Source organism: Dromiciops gliroides, chromosome 4, assembly GCF_019393635.1.
Source record: "Dromiciops gliroides isolate mDroGli1 chromosome 4, mDroGli1.pri, whole genome shotgun sequence".
In the NCBI taxonomy this organism is placed as follows: domain Eukaryota; kingdom Metazoa; phylum Chordata; class Mammalia; order Microbiotheria; family Microbiotheriidae; genus Dromiciops; species Dromiciops gliroides.
The window spans coordinates 191,511,632-191,534,034 of NC_057864.1; the positions used below are offsets into that span (position 1 = coordinate 191,511,632).

The window sequence follows — 22,403 nt, forward strand, 5'->3', positions numbered from 1 at the left end:
TTTTGCAAAGTTTACCCCTCAACATAAAGAGAAACAGCTTGCATTTTAAAAGCTAACTTTAAATTGGGTGGAGGTTTCATCAGATCTTTTGTTTTTTAGACATGGTATCCAGAGAAAGGAATATTCCTTCTGAAAGAGAGAAAAGGGAATTGTATTGTGTTCATTTCTGGGTGCTACAGTTTAGGACACTGATCATCAAGAGAGAGGCAACCAAGATGGTGAAGGGTTTGAGTTCACGATAGATGAAGATCATTGAAAGGAAACAGGGATGTTTAGCTTGTGGAAGAAAACACTAACGGAGCAGATCATAATTGTCTTGAAAAATCTGAAAGGCTGTTAAATGGAAGAGGGATTTTATTTATGCCACTTGTGGGCAAAACAATGACCAAAGAATAGAAGTCAAAAAGAGGCAAATTTAAGCTCAATATAAAGGGTGTGGAAATTTATTTTGATTTGGGGACCCTACCTTTAGGCTGAGATTAGAAAGCCTTAGGCCCTCAGGGTCTCTCCCCCTCCTCCTCAGCTTTAGCTGAGAAAAAGCCCCGTGGGCTATACAAGATGCCAGCTCAGACAGATGGGGGGAAAAAGCCCCCAGCTCCCTCTGCCCTGAGCGGAGCTATTTGAAGGATTCTGGATGGCCTGTGCTGAGGCATGAGGCTCGAGAGCACCCCCCCCCCCACCAGCTGCAGCTCTGGCTGGCGGATTAGCTTGGTCTGTGGGGGCGAAGGAAGCCCCGAGATTTGAGTGGAGAGAAGAAAAGGTATATATAGACCTGGGAGTGAGACAGGGGAGGGGGGACGGATTAAGAAAGAGCGAGGATGGACTAGATAGAGAGACAAGATTAAGGAGAGGAGCTGACTAGGAGAGAGGCTGACTAGAGGGGAGCCCGGACAAGGACGGAGGAGAGTTCAGTTCGAAAAGGAGAGACGGGTCTGACAAGGTTACAGGCCTTAATACAAACCAGGGAAAGTGTAATGTGCCCTGAGGCCAGAGGTGGCTAAGGCTCTTATTGTATTCAAGAAGTTCGAAGAGCAGCAGGTGGGAAAGAGATGCAGTGGAAAGAGACCGCAGGAAAGCAGTCAGGTTGTACATTTTATTTTCCTGTATTCTTAATTTTCAACACTATCTCATAAATAAACTCTGCTTGGATTATTTAGTTAAGAGGCTTCTTAATCCTGTGTTTATCAATTTGGGAGTGGAGCAGTGTGGTGGAACTTTATAAACGGCCCATATTAAATTAAACGCAGTCAGATAGCCAAATAGTCAACAGTCCCCAGATTAGTCCTCCAGTCAGATTAGCCCCCCAAATTAGGCTAGTCAATTTAAAAACATTCTAACAGGGGAAAACTTAACAACCAGAGCTCTCGCACAATTGATTGGGTTGCCTTGGGTGGTGGTGGGTTCCCTCTCATCAGAGGTCTTCAGGCAAAGCTTGGATGATCTCTTGTTAGACCATGTAGTAGTGGAGATTCTTTTGGTGGATTAGGTAGCCACTGAGGTCCTTTCTAAATCTAAAATTATGCTATTCTATGAACTTAAAAAAATCATCTAAGGGAATACACATTAGAATTTGTTTTTTGCCCAATCATTTGAATTCAAATCTAAACCAACAATAATTTACTAACTGCCCACTATGTGAAATGCATTGCGTCAGTAGGAGAGTTATCAATAACCAATTAGTAATAAACATGAAGAACACTAGAGGGCAGCTAGGTGGCACAGTGCATAAAGCACTGACCCTGGATTCAGGAGGACCTCAGACACTTGACACTTACTAGCTGTGTGACCCTGGGCAAGTCACTTAACCCTCATTGCCTGGCCAAAAAAACCCCATGAAGAATATTTACATTGCCTAGTTAAAATTTTTACAATGTAGCATCTCAGACATACCACAAAGAGAGGAGTTAGTGAAGCACTTGCTTTCACACTGTAGCTTTGTTGTCTTGAAGAGACTTTCGATGTTCTTTTTAAACTGACACAGGCAGCAGGCAGTATTGCTGGGTAAGACTCTGAAAACAGGGAGGGAAAAAGGTAAGATGTGGTAGAAATGGAGATTATCACACCAGCCAGGCAAGACAGTTGTGCATAACAGAGTTCTGTGGTTGTCAGAAAAGGACAGTGAGGTATGGAGCAACTTGTTGACTTTGAATCTGGGAGGCAAATGGAAAGGGGAACAGGGATGACAATGAGCAGTGTAACCACAGCAGTATGGTCACACTGTGCAGTGTGTAAAGAGGAATATAGTGGACAGAGAAGTGGGAGTCACAGCTAAGAAATGTCAATTGGGGCAGCTAGGTGGTGAAGTGGTTAAAGCACCGGCCCTGGATTCAGGAGGACCTGAGTTCAAATCCAGCCTCAGACACTTGACACTTATTAGCTGTGTGACCCTAGGCAAGTCACTTAACCCTCATTGCCCCACAAAAAAAAATTTAAAAATTAAAAAAAGAAATTTCAGAATTGTTTGCTTCCCAATGAATCAATTAATTAATAAGCATTTATTAAATGCCTACTATGTGCTAGGCACCATGACCTTTCATATCCTCTGACCATTGAATCAGTTCTTTATATATCTTGGACATGAGATCTTTATCAGAAACAGTTGCTACAAAGATTTTTCCCCCAGTTACCTGTTTATATTAGTTTGTACAAAAGCTTTTATATTTTATATAATCAAATCTGTCCATTTTATGTGGTGGGAACTTCTTTATCATTTATTTAATCATGAAGTCTTCCCCTATCCATAAATCTAAGAGTTAATTTCTTCCTGGATTCTCTAATTTGTTTATGATGTGACATTTTATACCTAGGTCATGTATCCATTTGGTTTTTCTAGCTGTTTTTGTTAAATAATGAAGAGTTCTCTCAATACCTGCACACTACACTATTGTGTTTGTATATGTTGGGTATCTAATCTATTCCACTGATAGACCGATGTCGTTTTTTAACCAGTACCAAATTCTTTTAATGATTACTGTTTTGTAGACCAGTTTGAGTTCTTTTACTGATAAGCCCCTCCCCTTCCTACTTTTTCTCATTATTACCCTTCAGATATAGCTCATTCTCTTTAAAAATATTCTTTTGGAGGGGGCAGCTAGGTGGTGCAGTGGATAAAGCACCAGCCCTGGATTCAGGAGTACCTGAGTTCAAATCCAGCCTTAGACACTTGACACTTACCAGCTGTGTGACTCTGGGCAAGTCACTTAACCCCCATTGCCCCACAAAAAAAAAAAAATTCTTTTGGGAGTTTGATGGTTACTACATTGGATAAGTACATTAATTTAGGTATTTTCATTTTGATTATGTTCATTCAACTTGCCCTTGAGTAATTGTCTCCAATTATTTAAGTCTGTATTTCTGTAAAGGGTGCTTTATAAGTTGGATTCATATATTATCTATGTGACTCTTGGAAGATGACACTCCCAAATACTTGATAACTTCTGGAGTCTTTTTTTTTTTTAAATAGAATTTCTCTTTCTGGCTCTTGCTAATGGATTTTGTTGGTGGCCCTATTTCTTCCAGCTGTCTTTCTCTAGCCCTAAAGCTTCTCTCCAATTTATCTTTTCCCCTAGTTCTGGAATTTGCTTATTACTTCTATGTTTTCATTCTTACTTTTATCTACTCATTTAGTTCTTCCCCTCTCTTCCCCCCTCTCAGTGAAGTAGTCAAGTAAAATCTCCTTTCCTTCAATTTGTTTTGTTGATTAGTTTTTTTAAAATGTCATCTTTTTTTTTTTTTGTCCTTCAGGGCAATGAGGGTCCTCCTGAATCCAGGGCTGGTGCTTAAATGTCATTTTCTGACCCTATTTATAAAAAAGGGTTTCTCTCTCTCATTTTCTTCAGTATTTATTTTCCCTTTCTATGTATTCCAAACATTTATTCTTTTTTTTCATAGCCTTTATACTTATTTATTCCTTCTTTGGTCTCATGGAATAAAAGATTCTTAGGTTGCTATTTAGGGTTCCTTCTAAAGTTACTATGTTTTTGCCTTGTAAATCTTGACTACTGGCTCCATTTTTTCCTGTTGTGGCTTTTAGAAATACCATTTCTGGGGCAGCTAGGTGGCACAGTGGATAAAGCACTGGCCTTGGATTCAGGAGGACCTGAGTTCAAATCCAGCCTCAGGCACTTGACACTAGCTGTGTGACCCTGGGCAAGTCACTTAACCCTCATTGCCCAGCCCAAAAAAAGAAAAGGAAAAAAAAAGAAATACTACGTCCTACAGGAAATACTGCCCAATGGTAGAAACTTTTCCTTTCCCTGGTTATTCATTTTCTTATATTTCTTTATCCTCCTCTTGGTAATTTCCCCCCATTTGCCTTGAAATCCTCTTCCTGGATCCTGCCCTTCCTAGTCTTCTGGGTGTCAGTTGCCCCCAGGAGCTCTGATTCCCCTTGAGGTAGGATGAGTGGTCTTTCTAAGCACCAAATCTCTTTCCAACCCTCCCTCCCCCCCCAATCACCTTTAAAGAACATTTCACTTTTCCTACAGAAACATTCATTAGTGGTACCCCTTCTCACCACTGAAACAAGATTTTCCTTTTCCTTTCCCCCCTTTTCAATTCTTCTCTTTGTCTCCTTGCCCATTGTTCAGAAGTTTTGGAGAGAGTTTTCTCTTTTATTTCTTGCATTGTAGTGTTCAGGTTCTTTGATTTGTGTTCCACTAGGAGCTTTATAATCCTTAAGTGGTCTCTGTGACCTGTTTTTGAAGTCAATATGTTTTGCTTTATGGAGATTATGCAATAGCAAAAAATAGCAACCCCCCCATAACAAACAAACAAACAAACAAAAAGCAAAAGCTTCTACCAGATTGTCCTTTGCTTCTGTGTATTTGTAGTCCCAGTTATCCTTTCTTTTGCTTCTCTAGTGAAACTTGCTGTGGATTCAAGTTTTTCCTATTTTGCCAATTATTTCTTCTGTGCAGGCCATAAATTCTGCTTTCTCAATTCTCATTTCTCTGTTAAACCATTTGGGGACATCCTGTTGTGGTTCCATTCTGTCTGAGAATTGATAGGGTCATTCATCTGGCTCATTGGGTATTGGTTCATCTTCCTTTGACTTGCAACATTTATTCATCGAGGCCTGAATTTTAAAAATCTGATTTGGTGGCCATATTCCCTTCTGCTATCAATATCATTTCTGTTGGCTTATCTGCTTATCTTTGAATTGTCATTTTCCTGATCTTTGGTAATTTCAGGCTATTTTTGTCTAAGGCTTGCTTTCTGCCCTTCTCTACTTTTAATGTGGGTTTCCTTGGGGACTGTATGTGAGGTGTCTCAGCCTCCTCCCACACTGGATGATTCAGGATTGGCTGGCCTCTGTCCCTACCCCAACTGACTGCTGGAGGACAGGTCTGGCCTCAACTACATGCTAGGCTCTTTCCCTCAGGCTTGGTGGAGTACCTCATAGCCATAGTGTGCTTAGGGTCTTTTTCCTACAGCTGGGCTTTGGCCACTGGTGCCATCCAAGACCTATTTGGGACACTGCACTATGGGCTTAGAGGTTTGGCTCAGGCAGGGAGTATGACACTGGACCCATCCTGAACACTCTGGCTAGGCTCTTGCTGCCACATTCAGTGAAGGATCAGGTAGAGACTGTTGTCTGATTGAAGCTTCCAGGGATTTCCCTAGTTCTGCCCAGGACCTACCCTGCCTGGCTTGTCTATCCCAGGATCACAGAAGGACTCCAGAGCTCCCTCTGTGGATTTCTGAGTTGAGTTAGGGAATCTAAAAGTGATTTTTTCCCCTCTCTTCCTAGAATGGCATCTCCTGGTATGTCTGGTGAGTAGGGATGGGGATAGAGATCCTTGTCTTAGTTATCGTCCCACAGTCAAGACCTATACATCTTAACTTAGCTGTTTCTATCCAAGCAGAACATACCAATTCTAATGTTTTTATTATAATAACTTGGTTCTAAAGTGTTGTTAGTCTAAGGCACCATTTAAAATTCATATTTATCTTAGGATCATAGATTTAGAGCTGCAGGGGCCTCAGAGAATATTCAGTTTAATCTCCAACTCATTTTATAGATGAGAAATTAACGCCTAGAGAATTTAACAAACTAGACCAACGACACACAGTTAACAAGCAACTGAGACAAGATTCAAGTCATAAGGTGATAGATTACTCAAAGGTGATGTAGTCCAATTCTTTCTTTATACACATAAAGAAACAGAGGGGGGCAGCTAGATGGCGCAGTGGTTAAAGCACCGGCCCTGGATTCAGGAGTACCTGAGTTCAAATCCGGCCTCAGACACTTGACACTTACTAGCTGTGTGACCCTGGGCAAGTCACTTAACCCCAATTGCCTCACTAAAAAAAAACAAAGAAAAAAACAAAGAAACAGAGGCCCAGGAATTGAAGTGACTTTCTCAAGGTCAAGGTTAATAAGTTTTCTGGTCCTAAATTCATGCACTTCCCAAAACATGGTGCCTTTATTTTCTTTTTTAATGCTGCTATATAACCTTAAACTACAGAATATAAAATAACATGTAGAGCACCTGCTTTATTAACTTTAATTTATTCAATAAATGCAGTTCTTGAGATCTATTACATGAAAACAGGTATAGGGAATCTCATTTCTTCAGCCTTTACATTATATAAATAGAATCCTTAGGGGGAAAACTTGGTTTTAAAAGTAATTATAATTATGCTTATATAATAATAAAAATATAATATAATTTCATATTTGGAATACAAATATTATCCAACATAATACAACAAAACAGAATAGAAATAATAAGCCAGGACACATGCTAAAATATACTATAGCAAAATACAGAAAAAAATAAAATACTGAAGCCTTTCTATATTCAATCATTAATTCCTTCCTTGACCCTCTTCTGGGGAATATCTTTAAATACCAGAAAATATTAACAACCACTTGGTGACAAAATTTAGTTCATGAGGTCTAAAACCACTGGTTCTTTTAGGTATTAATTTATTTATCTATTTTTTGGGGGGTGAGGCAATGAGGGCTAAGTGACTTGCCCAGGGTCACACAGCTAGCAAGTGTCAAGTGTCCGAGGCCGGATCTGAACTCTGGTACTCCTGAATCCAGGGCTGGTGCTTTATCCATTGAGCCATCTAGCTGCCCCGTATTGATTTTTAAATAGCTCTACTGAAAAACTCTGAAACACACATATCCCTTCCCCCGCCCCCCCCCCCCCATGAATTATAAGGTAAAGGAAAACATAGTGGGAGCAATTCATCTTTACCTTGATACCAAAGAAATTGACATGGGTGGGCCTTGGGACATATTGTGGAATTAAGGGACTATTAAAGTTTTTTTTTTTTTTTTTTTTTTTTTTAGGCAATGGGGGTTAAGTGACTTGCCCAGGGTCACACAGCTAGTAAGTGTCAAGTGTCTGAGGCCGGATTTGAACTCAGGTCCTCCTGAATCCAGGGCCGGTGCTTTAACCACTGCGCCATCTAGCTGCCCCGACTATTAAAGTTTAAACTGGCTATCTAGATATCAGGAGGGACACACCTAAGAAGTAGGGGGAGACTGAATTCTATAGCAGGAAAGTCAGTTAGGTGTGGCTACTGCCAGAGATAGGAGATGAGAGAACTCCAGAGGTGGAGACTAGCATTCCAAAAGAAAAATGCCCCGGACTCTCAGGAATCTTTCCCCACCCCCACCCCCACCCCCAAAGGGAACTTTCCATTGTCGGGTGGTCACCCCCTCCATCCTCTAGAAAAGCTTTGGCCTCCCTTTCATTGGGGAGGAAAAAGTCTCTAAGTCATCTCCTCCCCTTGAGGCGAAGTCTTCGACTTCCCTCTTGGTCACTTTCTCCAGTGTTCAAATAAAAGACCATTTTATTCTAATTGGACAGTGTGCGAGAGTGTAATTCTTCCTTCCTTCCTTCCTTCCTTCCTTCCTTCCTTCCTTCCTTCCTTCCTTCCTTCCTTCCTTCCTTCCTTCCTTCCTTCCAGGGGGCAATGAAGGTTAAGTGACTTGCCCAGGGTCACACCTCTAGTGTCAGTGTCTGAGGCCAGATTGAACTCAGGTCTTCCTGAATCCAGGGCTGGTGCTTTATCCATTGCGCCACCTAGCTGCCCCAAGAGTGTAATTCTTTACAGAGGAATACCTAAGGACCCCCCCACCCCATATTTTCTGTGACAAAATGACAATGCATATTCCATATATGTACATGAAGACTTTTTAGGTAGTTAAAACTATTCTTAGGTGGTGCATGGGATAGAGCACCAGCCCTGGATTCAGGAGGACCTGAGTTCAAATCTGACCTCAAACACTTGACACTTACTAGCTGTGTGACCCTGGGCAAGTCACTTAAACCTCATTACCCCCACCAAAATAAATAAATAAATAAACAAACAAACAAATCAATTAATAAAATAAAATAAGAACAAAAATAAAAGATTAGATTACCTTCACTTGTGCCTACATGTTTCAACAAAGCGCCCAAACTGGCAGCTGTCCTGTGGAAGCCTGCCACAAAACTGCCAGAGAAGCCAGGGAGCAGCACCAGCACACTGGGGGATATTTGGCCTGGGGATTATCAAGGGGTGAGATAGGAACTTCTACTCCTGGGCTGCTCCACCTATAGAAGAATGTGGCAGAACTGTTTCTTCCCCTAAAAGCCGTCAAACTGGTGGTGTGTATCAACCCTCTCTTCCCCTACCATTTTTTTTTCTCCTTCATTTGTGAGTGGTGAGAATTTTACTTCTAAGTTTTTATGCTTTTTAAAGTTTCTTAAAACTTTTTATTTAATTTGCGTGTATGATAATGCTTTCCTTTAGAAAACCACCACCACAACAATCATGACTGATGATGTGCAATGTATATCACATATCTACATACAGGCTGTTCTTGGATTACATAAATTTGCATTATGCAAATACCACTCCCCTGGCCTAGTAACAGGACCCCCATGCCAGCCGGCTCTGACTCTGGCTCCCTAGACAGCAACAGTGTTGGGGTGCACCCCAAGACTGGGGTCTTCCGCTCCAGGTACTGAAGCTGCCCTTGTTGCTGGTGGAGGTCCCTGGTTGGGGAACTGGCTGTAAACTGATTGATACAAACCAAGAAAAGGGAAACAGTAGAAGCCAGGGGCTAATTAGAAAAATCACATAATTTAAATAGGATAGAGATCTAAATCTCTGTTTGAAGATTGGGAATTATCCTAACTGGGGGTCTTGAGCTATAGTGATTTTGAGATCATTTTTGGTCTTATGTAAACTTTCTAACCTAGCTGGGAAAGTGATCTATGTGGCTCTTGGGTCTTGTTTTGCTGTGGCCAAAAAAAAAAAAAAATCCCAAACTCATTGTTGTAGCCTAGTGTGGTTGATCAACCTGCAAACGCCTTAGGCATAAATTGCAGTCTCAAGAATAAGGGGGAGGAGTTAGGAAGTTGAAGTGGAAAGGCAAGTCATACCCTTAAAACTGCCAGTTGAGAAGAAGGTATGTTTTGGGAGGATTCAACCCCAGCCAGCCCTTTCCTATTGGGAGGGTGAATAAAAAAGCCAGGATTCAGTCAACTTTGCTCCAGAGTGACCCCTATTGGTCACATATCATATGTCTTAAGATTGAAAATTGCTTTACAAATAAGCTCTAAATAAGAAGTAATTGTGGAAACATGTCCCTGCAGACACAGAATTTTTTTTTTCTAAGTTGAGTCTGGGGAGTCTCTTGTTTTGTGATCTTAGGTAAATTAAAACCTTGGACTCCATTTCTCAGTTCTAAGAGTTTCTGATTCTAATAAATGACAATGTCACTTTGTAAATATACTGTATCAGATACTGTGTACTATGGAACTCATACTGGTGTTGAAAGACTGGGCATTAGTAAGGTCTTACTTGTCATATCAAATCTCTACTAATTTTAGTTACTGGGGTTTGGCCACAATTTACTGCACAATTTATCCAAAGATGTGTAATAATAAGCTATGTCCTAATGAAATATTTTAAAGAAATGCCTAAGTGAAAGTAAAATTCACATAATACTTACAGTGTTTGTAACCTGAGGGCCATGACCAGGATATTTTCAATGGCCATAAGTGGTACATCTGTTCTACTTATATCCCTAGAAGAAGAACAAAACCATGAATCCAAATATGGAAATTCTGTCATTTTTGCAAGATAACTTAAGAAAATGTCATTGTCTCAATTGCCAATATTCTACAAAATAAGCAGCTTCAAGAGTTTATTTTCTGTAAAAGATGTTAAGGGCTAAAATTCTAGCTAAACTGTCTAAAATATCTAATGAGTGGTCGCCAATAAATTATAAGCTTTAGCAAGAGTTAGACTTTTAAGCATTTATTAAGGAGAATAAGAATTTGGTAAAGAGAGAGAAAGGCCTAGATTCCTATCTATTAAAGGGAGAGCACATTTCTAGCTCCGCTCTCCACCAGAGTCCAAAGGAAAAAGCGTGAGACTGAGCGCCAGTCTCTTCCTTCCTCCTCCCACTTGCCTGCGTCACTTCCTCATGCCAAAGAAAAGACTTGCCCTCAAAGACCTTCCCTTCATGGGCAGAACTCTTCTACAGTAAGTCTCCAGCAGGTGGCGTCATTCCAATCGTTACAAAGATATTCCCAGTGACAGTCAGTCTGTAGGCTGTACTGAGGAGATAGAACTTAACCAAAATAAGTTGTTTATAAATGTTTGCCCCATTACCTTGAAACTTATATTAATAGCCTGGACATACTTAAAGAAACCTGCAAATACTTCAAATTTCTCATTTTCCCTCATTTTCCTCTTTCTTATGATGAATGGTATTCTTTTTAGAATAAAAATCTCATCGCCATTATAATGACACATGCTTTCTCCATCCACTTGGTTTCTTTTCCATTCCCATGTCTCTCTATATTCTTTAGTACTGCTCTCTTTGTGACCATCCCTCTAGTTATGGACACTGCAACCTCAGTGTCATCTGTCTCCTCCCTCTCTCTCACCTCCCATATCCACTGGGCTGCTGAGTCAAATGGTTTCTATGTCCTCATCACTCCATATTTCCTCTTCTCTCCACTCACGCGGCCACTACTCTAGTTCAAATTCTCATCCCTTCCTGCTTGGACTATTTCAATAGTCTCCTGCCTCAAGTCTTTCTCTGCCCCTGTCTATCCATCTGTCACATAGCCATGCAATTTTCCTAAAGTACAGGTGTGACCGTGTGATACCTCCTCCCTCCTTCAACAAATGCCAGGAACTCCCTATTACCTCTAGGATCAAAGATAAACTCATCTGTTCAACACTTAAAGCCCGTGGTACACACTCCCTTCTCAGGGCCTTTGTACAGGCTTTCCCCCCATGTCTGGCATGTATTCCCACCACCATGAGTTTGTATGAGGCTGTGGGGCTCAGCTGCTAGTGCTCCCCTTCATCTGTTTTGTATTCACCTATAAATGTCAGGTTATCTCTCCTGTTTATGCAGATTCCTTGAAAGCAGAAATGAATTCACTTTTATATGTATCCAAAGTATTCACTTTGTATCTTTGTATCTATTATCCCTGGCAGACAGCAAGTGCCTAATAAATGAATGTTAACCAATATCTGTTTTCTTCCTTAAAAGCCACTCTTCAACTATTAGTATCTTTTTTTTTTCCTTTGGCGGGGCAATGAGGGCTAAGTGACTTGCCCAGGATCACATAGCTAGTAAGTGTCAAGTGTCTGGGGCTGGGTTTGAACTCAAGTCTTCCTGAATCCAGGGCTAGTGCTTTAACCACTGTATCACCTAGCTGCTTCCTATTAGTGTCTTTAATAAGAGCATTATTGAGTGCCTAGTTAACATTTAAATAGATTTTGACTTCTTATGTATATTATAAATTCGTTTTGGTGCTTTTATGAAGCAAAGAATAGTGGAATCCCAGGCAAAGGTGGCTCATGAGTTTATTTCCTATTCAATACTTACAAATATTTCAATGACGGCAATTGGAAAAAAGAAGTATCTTCAATGGCTGATAAAGGATTATGGCTGAGAATTCTGAAAAAGTAATAAAATGAAATCAAAATGAACAATTTCAATAATATTAATGCAATTTTAGATTAAGTAATTAGGCCCATTTAGGGAGGGAACAGTACAGCACTACCAAAGCTGCCTGAATTAGAATGTGCTCTACTCACAAGAAATCTCACAGTTGCTTTTTTGCCCTTCTCAACAAGCCTTCTGTCTCCAGAAGCCAACTTAGTCTTTAGAGGATGTGGAAGAGAAATAGAAGAGAAAAAGAAGAGGAAGAAGAAAGCAAAGGATGATGGGAACAATTAAAGGCTGGGAAGAAGATGGATGCTGGAAAGCCCATGCCATAGGGAAAAAAAGGTTATAGAGAATTATATAAGGGCAAACTCAAAGTCTTTTCAGATTTTGCAAGTTGTATCTATATATGAAAGGCCATGAATAGGTCTAGACTGGCACAAGAGACTAAGACCCTACTCTCTGGGTTAGCTTTGTCTTTGTGACTTTTCCTTGTCCAGTAATATACATGGGAGAATGGAAGGAGTTTAGAGTTGAAAACTGGAGAACCCTGAAATCCCAACATTGAAAAAAAATGGAAAAAATGAAAGCCAATGGCTCTGGATTTTTTTTTTTTTGGTGGGGTAGCGGGGGTTAAGTGACTTGCCCAGGGTCACACAGCTAGCAGGTGTCAAGTGTCTGAGGCCGGATTTGAACTCAGGTCCTCCTTAATCCAGGACCAGTGCTCTATCCACTGCATCACGTACTTACCCCCGATTGTTTTTTTTTGTGGCAAATAGCCATCACATGAATAATAACCAAGGATAAGCCTTGGCTTCAGAGAGTAAAATCAGGAGGTATGTGGAGAATTTACCATGAACTGGAATATGATCACCCACAGAGACCCATTGTCCAGTAACCAGCAAGGTTTGTCCAAAGAAAAGATAGATGTGCCAGAAGGCACTAGGAATGTCTTTGCTCGTTGTTCTAAAGAGATTGTTGCATAGGGCTCGGAATCCCTAGCTTTTAGCCAAGACACAGAAGGGAACAAGACAGGTCAACTTTAAAAAAGAAAAAACAAAATTGAGAATGAGCTCCAGGTGCTAAACTGGAAGAATGCTTCACTGGGAGCCCAGCAAAGAAATATATTCTTTTTCCTTCAGAGCACAAAGATGCATTTCTTTTTATCTTTAAAGAATTTTACTATTATCCATTGATTAACTACAGGAGAATATAAGCTGCTCCTTAAAGGCTGGGGAAGTTTCATTTTCTTTTCTTTTTTTTTGGTGAGGCAATTGGAGTTAAGTGACTTGCCCAGGGTTGCACAGCTAGTAAGTGTCAAGTGTCTGAGGTCAGATTTGAACTCAGGTCCTCCTGAATCCAGGGCCAGTGCTTTATCCACTGCACCACCTAGCTGCCCCTCGTTTTCTAAAAATTAAAAAAACCTGCCTTTGACACTATTCAAGAGGTAAAACGGTTATAAATGTCTTTTTGGAAAACATCATAGCAATGGGGTTTAGGTGGTAACTCTAATTCTGAGAATATGATGATTCAGAATTAACTGGTTTTGATAAAGTCTTTTACCCACCCATTTGGAATATTTGTGACCTACTTCATCTGCTTCATTTTTGTTCCCTATAATTATCTCCTATTATCAAATCATTATCCATGATCATTTATAGATTTAAGAAGAATTACTATAGTCCTATAATTGCATAGAAGGCTAATTAAGAGAATTAAGAGCCTTGCAAAGAGAATGAGAATTAAACCTTGTAAATGAGAAACTATGCACACATAGGTAAAGCTACTTGCTTAAAGTTAGAGCATGTCATGGAGGAGCCTGGGGAGATGGGGCTATTTTGTAATGTTTCTAGACACCCATCATGTCTTTCCCAGGTACCATCATCCAGAGATGTAAACAGAACTATTTTTGCTTCTCATAATACTGTTAACCTTTAAAAATCTGGATTCTTGATTTTGCTATGCTCCCTTGGGAAAAAATATTATCTTGCCACATATTTGTACTCAAGTGACTTTTTTTGGCAGGGGCGGGGAAGGGGGACAATGAGGGTTAAGGGACTTGCCCAGGGTCACGCAGCTAGTAAGTGTCAAGTGTCTGAGGCTGCATTTGAACTCAGGTCCTCCTGAATCCAAGGCCAGTGCTTTATCCACTGCGCCACCTATTTGTCAAAGCAAATAGTTTCTTTTCTTTTCTTTTTTTTTGTGGGGCAATGGGGGTTAAGTGACTTGCCCAGGGTCACACAGCTAGTAAGTGTCAAGTGTCTGAGGTCAGATTTGAACTCAGGTCCTCCTGAATCCAGGGCCAGTGCTTTATCCACTGCGCCACCTAGCCGCCCCTTTTTTTCTTTCTTTCTTTTTTTTAAATAGTTTCTTTTCTAAACAGGACTCTAACTATGTTTTTATTGGCAGCAAGTCCTGCAAGGGGTAGTTAGCCAGTTTCCTCCATCTTCTTTGTCCTTCCCCATAACCACTTCCATCATAGTCTCCAAGATGTTTGCTTCACTTCCTCACACTCCCTTAACTACACAACCATGACCCTCCTTCATCTTCTTCTTCACTTCATCTTCTCAGCATGTTCTTCCTTCTAAACTAGTCTTTCCCCAACTTTATATTGATTTTATAGGATCACAGACTTAATGGGACCTTGGAGGCCATCGTTTAGTCTAAGCCCCTCATTTTACAGATGAGGAAACCAAAGTCCAGGGAGGTTAAACACTGTACCCAAGGTAACACAGGTTGGTAAGGGACAGGAGCTGGGATCTCAATCTGGGTCTTCAACTCCAGAGGCAGCAGGGTCCCCACCGCACTGCTACGGAGTTGGGTTTCCAAATGTCTACCTTGTATTTTTTTTTTTCTGAGAGTTAAGACTTTTCCAGTTTGCCAAAACTATTCCGTAGTCCAAAGCAGAGTATTATCTCCCTCTCCTTTAACATTCTTTGTATATTTGATGAACCAGTTTGATGGTTTTACCTAAGTTATTAATAAAAGTAAGTGGCTCCGGGTCTTCAGACCCGAATCTGAAAGAGTACACAGTGGATTGCTTTGGGTAGGATATGTAGAATGGATAAGAATAGGTTGTTATCATACTTGCTATGCCTACAGGGAGGCCTAGGACCAACCATAGAGAGGGTACCTTGCCCTCTGGGAGAGCAGCCCGCGAAGGGAGTGGTCAGGGACAAATGAGGGATCCAAAAGATGTTTCTGATCTACTCCTACCTTGGAGTATAGTTGCCCGAGAAAGTCTGAAAAGACAAGAACTAGAGGTGGGGCAATTCAACATCTAGGAAACTAACTTATCTTCACCAAAAACATTTATCAAATACTGCTTATAAAGTTAAAAACAATTCTGAGGTACCACCTCGTCCCCAGCAGATCGGCTAAATTGACAAAAAGGAAGATGACAAATGCTTTCTCTGTGTGTGTGTGTGTGTGTGTGTGTGTGTGTGTGTGTGTGTGTGTGTGAACACTAATGCACTGTTGGTAGAGATGGGAATTAGTCAAACTATTCCGTAAACAATTTGGAATTGTGCTCAAAAAGTTATGAAACTGTGCATACCCCCCCCCCTTTTTTTTTTTTTTGGTGAGGCAATTGGGGTTAAGTGACTTGCCCAGGGTCACACAGCTAGTAAGTGTTAAGTGTCTGAGGCCGGATTTGAACTCAGGTCCTCCTGACTCCAGGGCCGGTGCTCTATCCACTGTGCCACCTAGCTGCCCCCATGTGCATACCCTTTGACTCGGTGATATTGCTATTAGGTCTATCCCCCAAACGGATCAAAGAAAGAGGAAAAGAATTCATATGTACAAAAATATCTATAGCAGTTCTTTTTGTGGTTGCAAAGAAGTGGAATGTGAGGGGATGTCCTTCACTTGGGGAATGGCTGAACAACTGTGGTATATGAATGTGATAGAGTACTATTGTGCTATAAAAAAAGATGAAGTGAATGGTGTAAAGAATTAATTGTTATTTGAGGTTTTTATGCCTCGGCTGCATTGGCCTGCAGCTCCGAAAACCACATGGTGCTCCACCCGCTGGTTGTAGCCATTGCCATGGCGCTGGCACCTCACATCACCACCACTTGCCAACGCCTACATGGGCCTGGAAAAATTATAATGATTGGAAGCCTAGTGAGGGCAGCCATGTGACTGTCAGAGCGGCCAGACAATTGGTTGGGGGCTGTGTGGGGTTTTGGGAAACAGGGAGAAGTCGCCATTCTAGCTGGAAGCTGGAAGGCGACAGGAGCTCTGCTGTGTATTCTCAGCTGATTCCTGGGCAGTGGTATTTCTTCAGGTTGTATAATTTCCCTTTCCCCATTTTATTTCCTTTCCCTTGATCCTACTGATCCTGTTTGTGTGTGTGTGTGTGTGTGTGTGTGTGTGTGTTTTAAGTTTGTTCTTGTTAAAATAAATCCTGTTCTGTTTTGAGGGAGGCTGCTGGTCTCCTTCCTTGCCCCAATATTGCGGTGAGCTGCTTAGCTAACACTCCCCAATTAAAAATCGGTCCCCACAATGGTTTCAGGGAGGACTTATATGAACTAATATAAAGTGAGATAAGCAAAACTAGGAGATTACTTGATACAATAACAACAACATTTTAAAGATAATCAACTGTGAAAGACTTAGGAACTGTGATCAGCACAATGACCATCAACACTTCCAAAGAATTTATGATGAAATCAGCAATATATCCACCTCCAGATAGAGAGCAAACAGTGCATATTGAAGCGGATTTTCTTCTCTCTCTTTTTTTTTTTTGGACACGATTAATAAAGGAATTTGTTTTGCAGTATGATACATATTTGTTATGAGTTTTGCTTTCCTTTCTTTATCAATGGGTGGGGGAGGGAAGGAAGGAGGAAAAAAATTAGGAACTGAAAATAAAACTGAATTTTAAAAGCTCAAATACTGTTCATTATACCTAATGTTTGAATAATTGAGTAAAAGAGCAAAAACAAAAATCAAGAAACAGAGTATGGGCCTACTCTGTACTTCTTTATGTTCTCACCCATGTTTCCTGTATAGTCTCCCCTTTGCCAAAGTTTAAACTAGGCAAAAGGGGGAATGAGTTGCCTACACTGGAAACTATCTATGTGGCCTGGTAGCAGGGACTCTTACTGCTACTGTGTTCGGGAACCCAAAGGCTGGTTAGTGGTGGGTTTAAAGTCACAGGATAATAGATTCTTAGAGCTTAAAAGAATTTGAGAACATTTGTACTGACCCCCTCATTTTACAGATGAGGAAACTGAGGTCCAAAGAAGTCACTTGACTTAGCCAAGTCACACAGATCAGTTCCGTGCTCTTTTTACTAGACTCCAGTTGTATCTTTGTGAGAGTGATACGTATCATACATTTTAATTCAAACACAGAGGATGTTCCAGATTTTCAAAGATGAAGAAATTCTCTCCTAAATTATTTTTAAGTATTTTTTTTTTAGCCTGGGACAACTATTTTTTTCTTTCTTTAAGCTTTCTACTGCATAATATGAGGGCAACTAAGTGAGGCAGTTCACAAAATATGGGAACATTTCTTACCTGCTATTTTTTTTCTCCAAATCCTTCTACACAGGTCCAGACAGATGGGCTACGTTTCCTCTCTATTAACTGAGGAGACGGAAAAGAATTGAGGACTGAAGCATGTCACCACTGTCCTGCATATATTGAAATCCTGACAGCTTCAGCTGAAAAAATGTCCAAAGCAGGTAATGAAAAATCAATCATAAATAGGACAAAACCCCAAATTATCTATACTAACATCTTAGGGGGCAGGAAAAATTGGAGACAGGTGGTCAAAGAAAGAGACAGAATGATCTCGATGTAGGTCAAGCATGTCCAAAACTATCAGAAGAACTTAACCTTTCCCCCTTTTTTGTCTACATAGGTACATAAGAACACGACTTCTCACACAAGATAATATTCTAAGATATAATTTCATTGCTTGTAAGCCCTTTCTCAGGAAAAGAATCTGGAATGATTATCTGACATTTTAATCAATTTCCTGGAAAGAACTTTGGCAGAGTCTCCTAGTTGAAACAAATTGGTTAATTTTTTTTTAATGGTTCCACTAACCACTGAACAGAAACTTGAAATGTACAATGATCGATGGCTTTATATTTTATTAGCTTTGGGCTACTCGTGATTGTAATCAAATTATCTCCAGGAGCCTTTGTTTATAGCTAAGAACTATTTCCTAAGTATCCAAATAACATAAAGGCAAAGAAAAAGTTATTAAAAAAGCTGAAATGCCAGTGGTAATCTGTACACTATAACAAAGGAATATATAAAGAAGCTGCATGGGAAATAGCTTGCAAAGCTGTATGAAAAATTTTGGGCTAATTTGTAGTGGCCCAATTATACCGTCATCTCGAATTGTGTATGGAGTTGTCACAGATTCAAAAAGATCACCAAGTCCGTTACCCTGACTGGTAAAACTAAGTCTTAAAAGTTGTATTAAGTATGGAGGTTAGGGGAAAGACCACAGAAGACTACAAAGCTTTTTTTTTTTTTTAAGCTGCCATGTTAAAGAAATTGAAAGAATTAAGTGCAACTGAGGAAGAAAATGTGAATCTTTCCTAACATTAATAAATGTTAGCAAGTTTTAGTTGTCTGGAACAGTCACCAGGTACTGACAACATTGAGGCTTCCAAGTCATTACAAATGTAACAAAATAAAGTATTTAAGGTATTCTATATTATACCAAGGGATAGACTAGACATTGGTCATGCATTTGTAATATTTGTGTTTCATTGTATACATGTAGAAGCTGCCAGGATTCCATTATGTAACAAAAAGTGATCTTTATTACTTTTTTTTTGTTTTGTTTGTGAGGCAATTGGGGTTAAGTGACTTGCCCAGGGTCACACAGCTAGTAAGTGTTAAGTGTCTGAGGCCGGATTTGAACTCAGGTACTCCTGACTCCAGGGCCGGTGCTCTATCCACTGTGCCACCTAGCCGCCCCATCTTTATTACTTTTAAAGTTTTCAACCCTCTTGTGTTTCTGCTGCTATTCAAAAGGAAAATGACACTAGGTAGATTGGACTAGGGTTGGAGTATATCAACATGAATGCAGCTCAGTTTGGCAAAAATAATACATTATAATCATTGGATTACTGGTTAGTGGCTTTGTAAACTGAACTGTTTGTCTTAATCTAGATTCTAGAGACATAGCTTCAAGCAATGTCCAATGAGAAAGGTGCTAAAGCATTGCAAAATATTTTAAAACTTTAAAAACACTATACAAATATAATGCATTATTAGTATTACCCAGCATAGTTATGGACTGCTGGAAAAAGAGTAGCAGGCAGGCCAGCCTATTGTCTGGCAATCAGAGAGAAGAGGAGAAAGGGCAATCTTTTAGCTGCTGTCTTAAGGCACAATCATCAGGCTTCTTGAATAGTAGCTGCAGTCCAAAACTAAAACCATCTTTTAGGACTATGCATTATGAAGAAGTCTGCTAGTCCTCTCACCTACACACAGGCACACACACACACACACACACACACACTCACACACAGTATTTTCGTCTTCAGAGAACCAGGAGGATAGGAAGAGTTGAATGAGTCTAAATTATCACTTTCACAAAGCAGTCACAACTGTTGGACTGGCAATCTTAATAGACAGAGTCAAAGAATTAAAGGAGAATGTTTTGGATTTTCTCTCATTTTCAATGCTCAGGGATTAGGGTGCCACAGAAAAACAGCATGGAACCTGGCCATTTGCAAGGCAAGGTGAGGTAGTGCAAAGAACACTAGATAAAATCAGAAAGAATGGGTCAAAGCCCCTAGTTCTGACCTATATTATCATGAGTGTAACTTTTCTGAGCCTTAGTTTCCTCATTAGAAAAATGGGAAAAATACCTATACTATATACCTCACAGGGTCATCTCAAGGATTAAATGCGATAAATGATTTGAAAGGACTTTGAGAATTATAAAGTATTATATAAAAACAAGTAGTTATTATGCCTGTATATCTTTTCAAAGTGTCAGACTTTGTTTTTATGACCATGAAGATCGTCCTTCTAAGAACCACTACATTAATTAAAAAATTCAAAGATAAGTCATCAGTCTGGGCCTGTGTAGATTAATGAAGGAGAAGAACTTTAAAGTCAGGAAAAAAGTATACTCAGTATTAAGGAATAACAACTACTTTAGGTTTTCCATATCGTATTTCAGTCCTAACTTCAGTGGAAAGATATAGGATTATTGCTACCACTAAAAAAATGGTGTTTTACAAATTTACTAAGCTATTCAAGCTTAAAACTGCACTAAGGATTTTGGGACACCCTGTATATACTTGACATATATTTGATTTGGGTTTCAAGCAAATATCAAGATGCCTACCAAGATGTTTTTTTGGCTTAGGTAATTCTAACTTGTTCAGATGACATTTGCTATTCACTCAGGTAATACATTCATGATACTTACTGGGTGATAATTACCTAATGACAGATTATTGCCCTTTTTAGATATTAAGAAGATCCCATTCTTCTAAATTTCAAGAAAATCTCTCATGGTATTATCCTGTGCAAAAAACTTAGCCTCACTTGGAGGTCTGTCTGAAGGAAGTAAATTTGTGTCTTTTGTTTTGGCTGCAAGCCAAAGTAAGGATCACCCCCCTGTCCAATCTTATTTTTAAAGATTTTACTAATCCTTTGCAGATAGCTGAACATTAGCTCGGGATTTAGCTTTCTTTAGACCGCAAAGTCCAAGAATCAAGATTTATTTCCACCATAGGTAGTCCTAATCCTTGCCATTTCAGTTTGGCAAATTTGTTCTTTTTCCATTTTGGAAGTGTACCTCCTAAATACGACCAAAATAATCCCTGTGAAAATATTACAAATAAACTCAGGTTACAGACTAATAATTATCTGTGATATTGGGTAGTGGTAAGGCAAGTTTTGAAGACATCTGTGTCAATGGCTTCTTGGTAGAGTGTGGAGAAGATGCAGTACCTTAACAACAGAGAAATAAAATCCATGAGCACCATGTAGAGGCCCCCCCACCTTTATTTTAAAAGAAACTCCTTTTTCTTCATAGTGCAGCAGAATCTTAATAGCTGATTAGGAGGGTATAGAATGTGGCCATCATTTCAGTTAAGCATTTTGTATGCTTAGCAAGCTTTGTATTTTGTAAGCATATTTGCATACAAATAGTTTTGTATTTTATATTAGGCTAAGTAACAAGATGCAAAAGTATGCCCTGCAAAATGTTCAGATTCTCTGAAGCCCACCTCAACTCTTTCCTACCTGATCTAGTGTCATGGGGTCAGACATTGAACTCCTAAAATGCCACAAACATGTTTCAAAAAAGCAAAACTTGATCATTACTACAATGCTTGTAACCAGCATGAGAGGATTGGTTCATTAATTCCAAAGGCTTGCCCTAAGCTAAGGTAGGTATTAACCTTTTATACTAATGGAGAATTAAATTTATTAATTGGGCAAGTCTATTAGCCTCTTTGTACCTTAGTTTCCTCATCTGTAAAATGTATATCATGACAGTGTACCTCCCAAGGTTCTTGTTGGGACTAACATAACTAACCAATGAAGATACAAAATCTAAGTAAATAATTATTACACATCTATTTTATTACACTTACAACTTCTGTAAAAGCTGCATTCCATGCCAGGCTTGAAATGTTCCATAACTGAGTTTTTTTAGTAAGTTGCAACCAAGGTTTCTATAAAAAGATAAAAGCAAAAATATCTTCTTTAGGTGCATTTATTGGCATACTAACTTATATGTGAATATAATAAAATGTTTGCTTACCAGTAACTTCATAACATTAATTTAGTTGATTGATATTTAATTAGCACCTACTAGGCACCTGCCATTGTCCAAGGTATCATTCACTTGTAATCTTAACTCTACAAGTAACTAGATATGTAAATAGGGTAAGTCATTTAACTTCCTTGGTAAATTCATTTTACTCTACCAGGAAGCCAGTGAAATAGATGACAGTCTCTCTGGAACCATATTTTCTCACCTCTGAAAATAAGGGGAAAGGATAGGGTGAGCTGGATAAGCTCAAAGGTCACTTCCGGTTCTAAAATTATGTGATTTGCATTTTCATATTCACACATATACTTTATTTTATTTTATTGTGGGGCAATGAGGGTTAAGTGACTTGCCCAGGGTCACACAGCTAACAAGTGTCAAGTGCCTGAGATCAGATTTGAACTCAGGTCACCCTGAATACAGGGTTGGTGCTTAATCCACTGCACCACCTAGCTGTCCCTCACACATATGCTTTAATGTTAGACAGAATGAGCACTCCCCCATCACTGGAATGAACAACTTTCAGATAGAAATCCTAGCTTCCTTGAGGGCTTAGTTCAAGTACCACTTCCCACTAGAGAGAGTCCTATCCTGATCTCCCCAGTTGCTGGTGTCCTCCCCACTGCAGCAAATATTTTATATTTACTTATGCTAATATTGTTTCTTTCCTATCCAATGTAAACTCTTTGAGGCTAGGACAATTTCATTT

The 22,403-nt window shown here is 39.7% G+C and overlaps 1 protein-coding gene across 1 annotated transcript in view; it reads right to left on the bottom strand.

Annotated features, from left to right (window-relative positions):
- LRRC37A (leucine rich repeat containing 37A) overlaps positions 1–22,403 on the bottom strand; it is a 64,152-nt gene that overhangs the window by 25,621 nt on the left and 16,128 nt on the right. Inside the window, exons 5-8 of the mRNA XM_044003282.1 lie at positions 21,516–21,596; positions 11,864–11,935; positions 9,965–10,039; positions 1,891–2,009 (exon numbers count right to left, since the gene is read on the bottom strand). Coding sequence (XP_043859217.1) covers positions 1,891–2,009; positions 9,965–10,039; positions 11,864–11,935; positions 21,516–21,596 — 347 coding nt within the window. The remainder of the gene's footprint in view (positions 1–1,890; positions 2,010–9,964; positions 10,040–11,863; positions 11,936–21,515; positions 21,597–22,403) is intronic.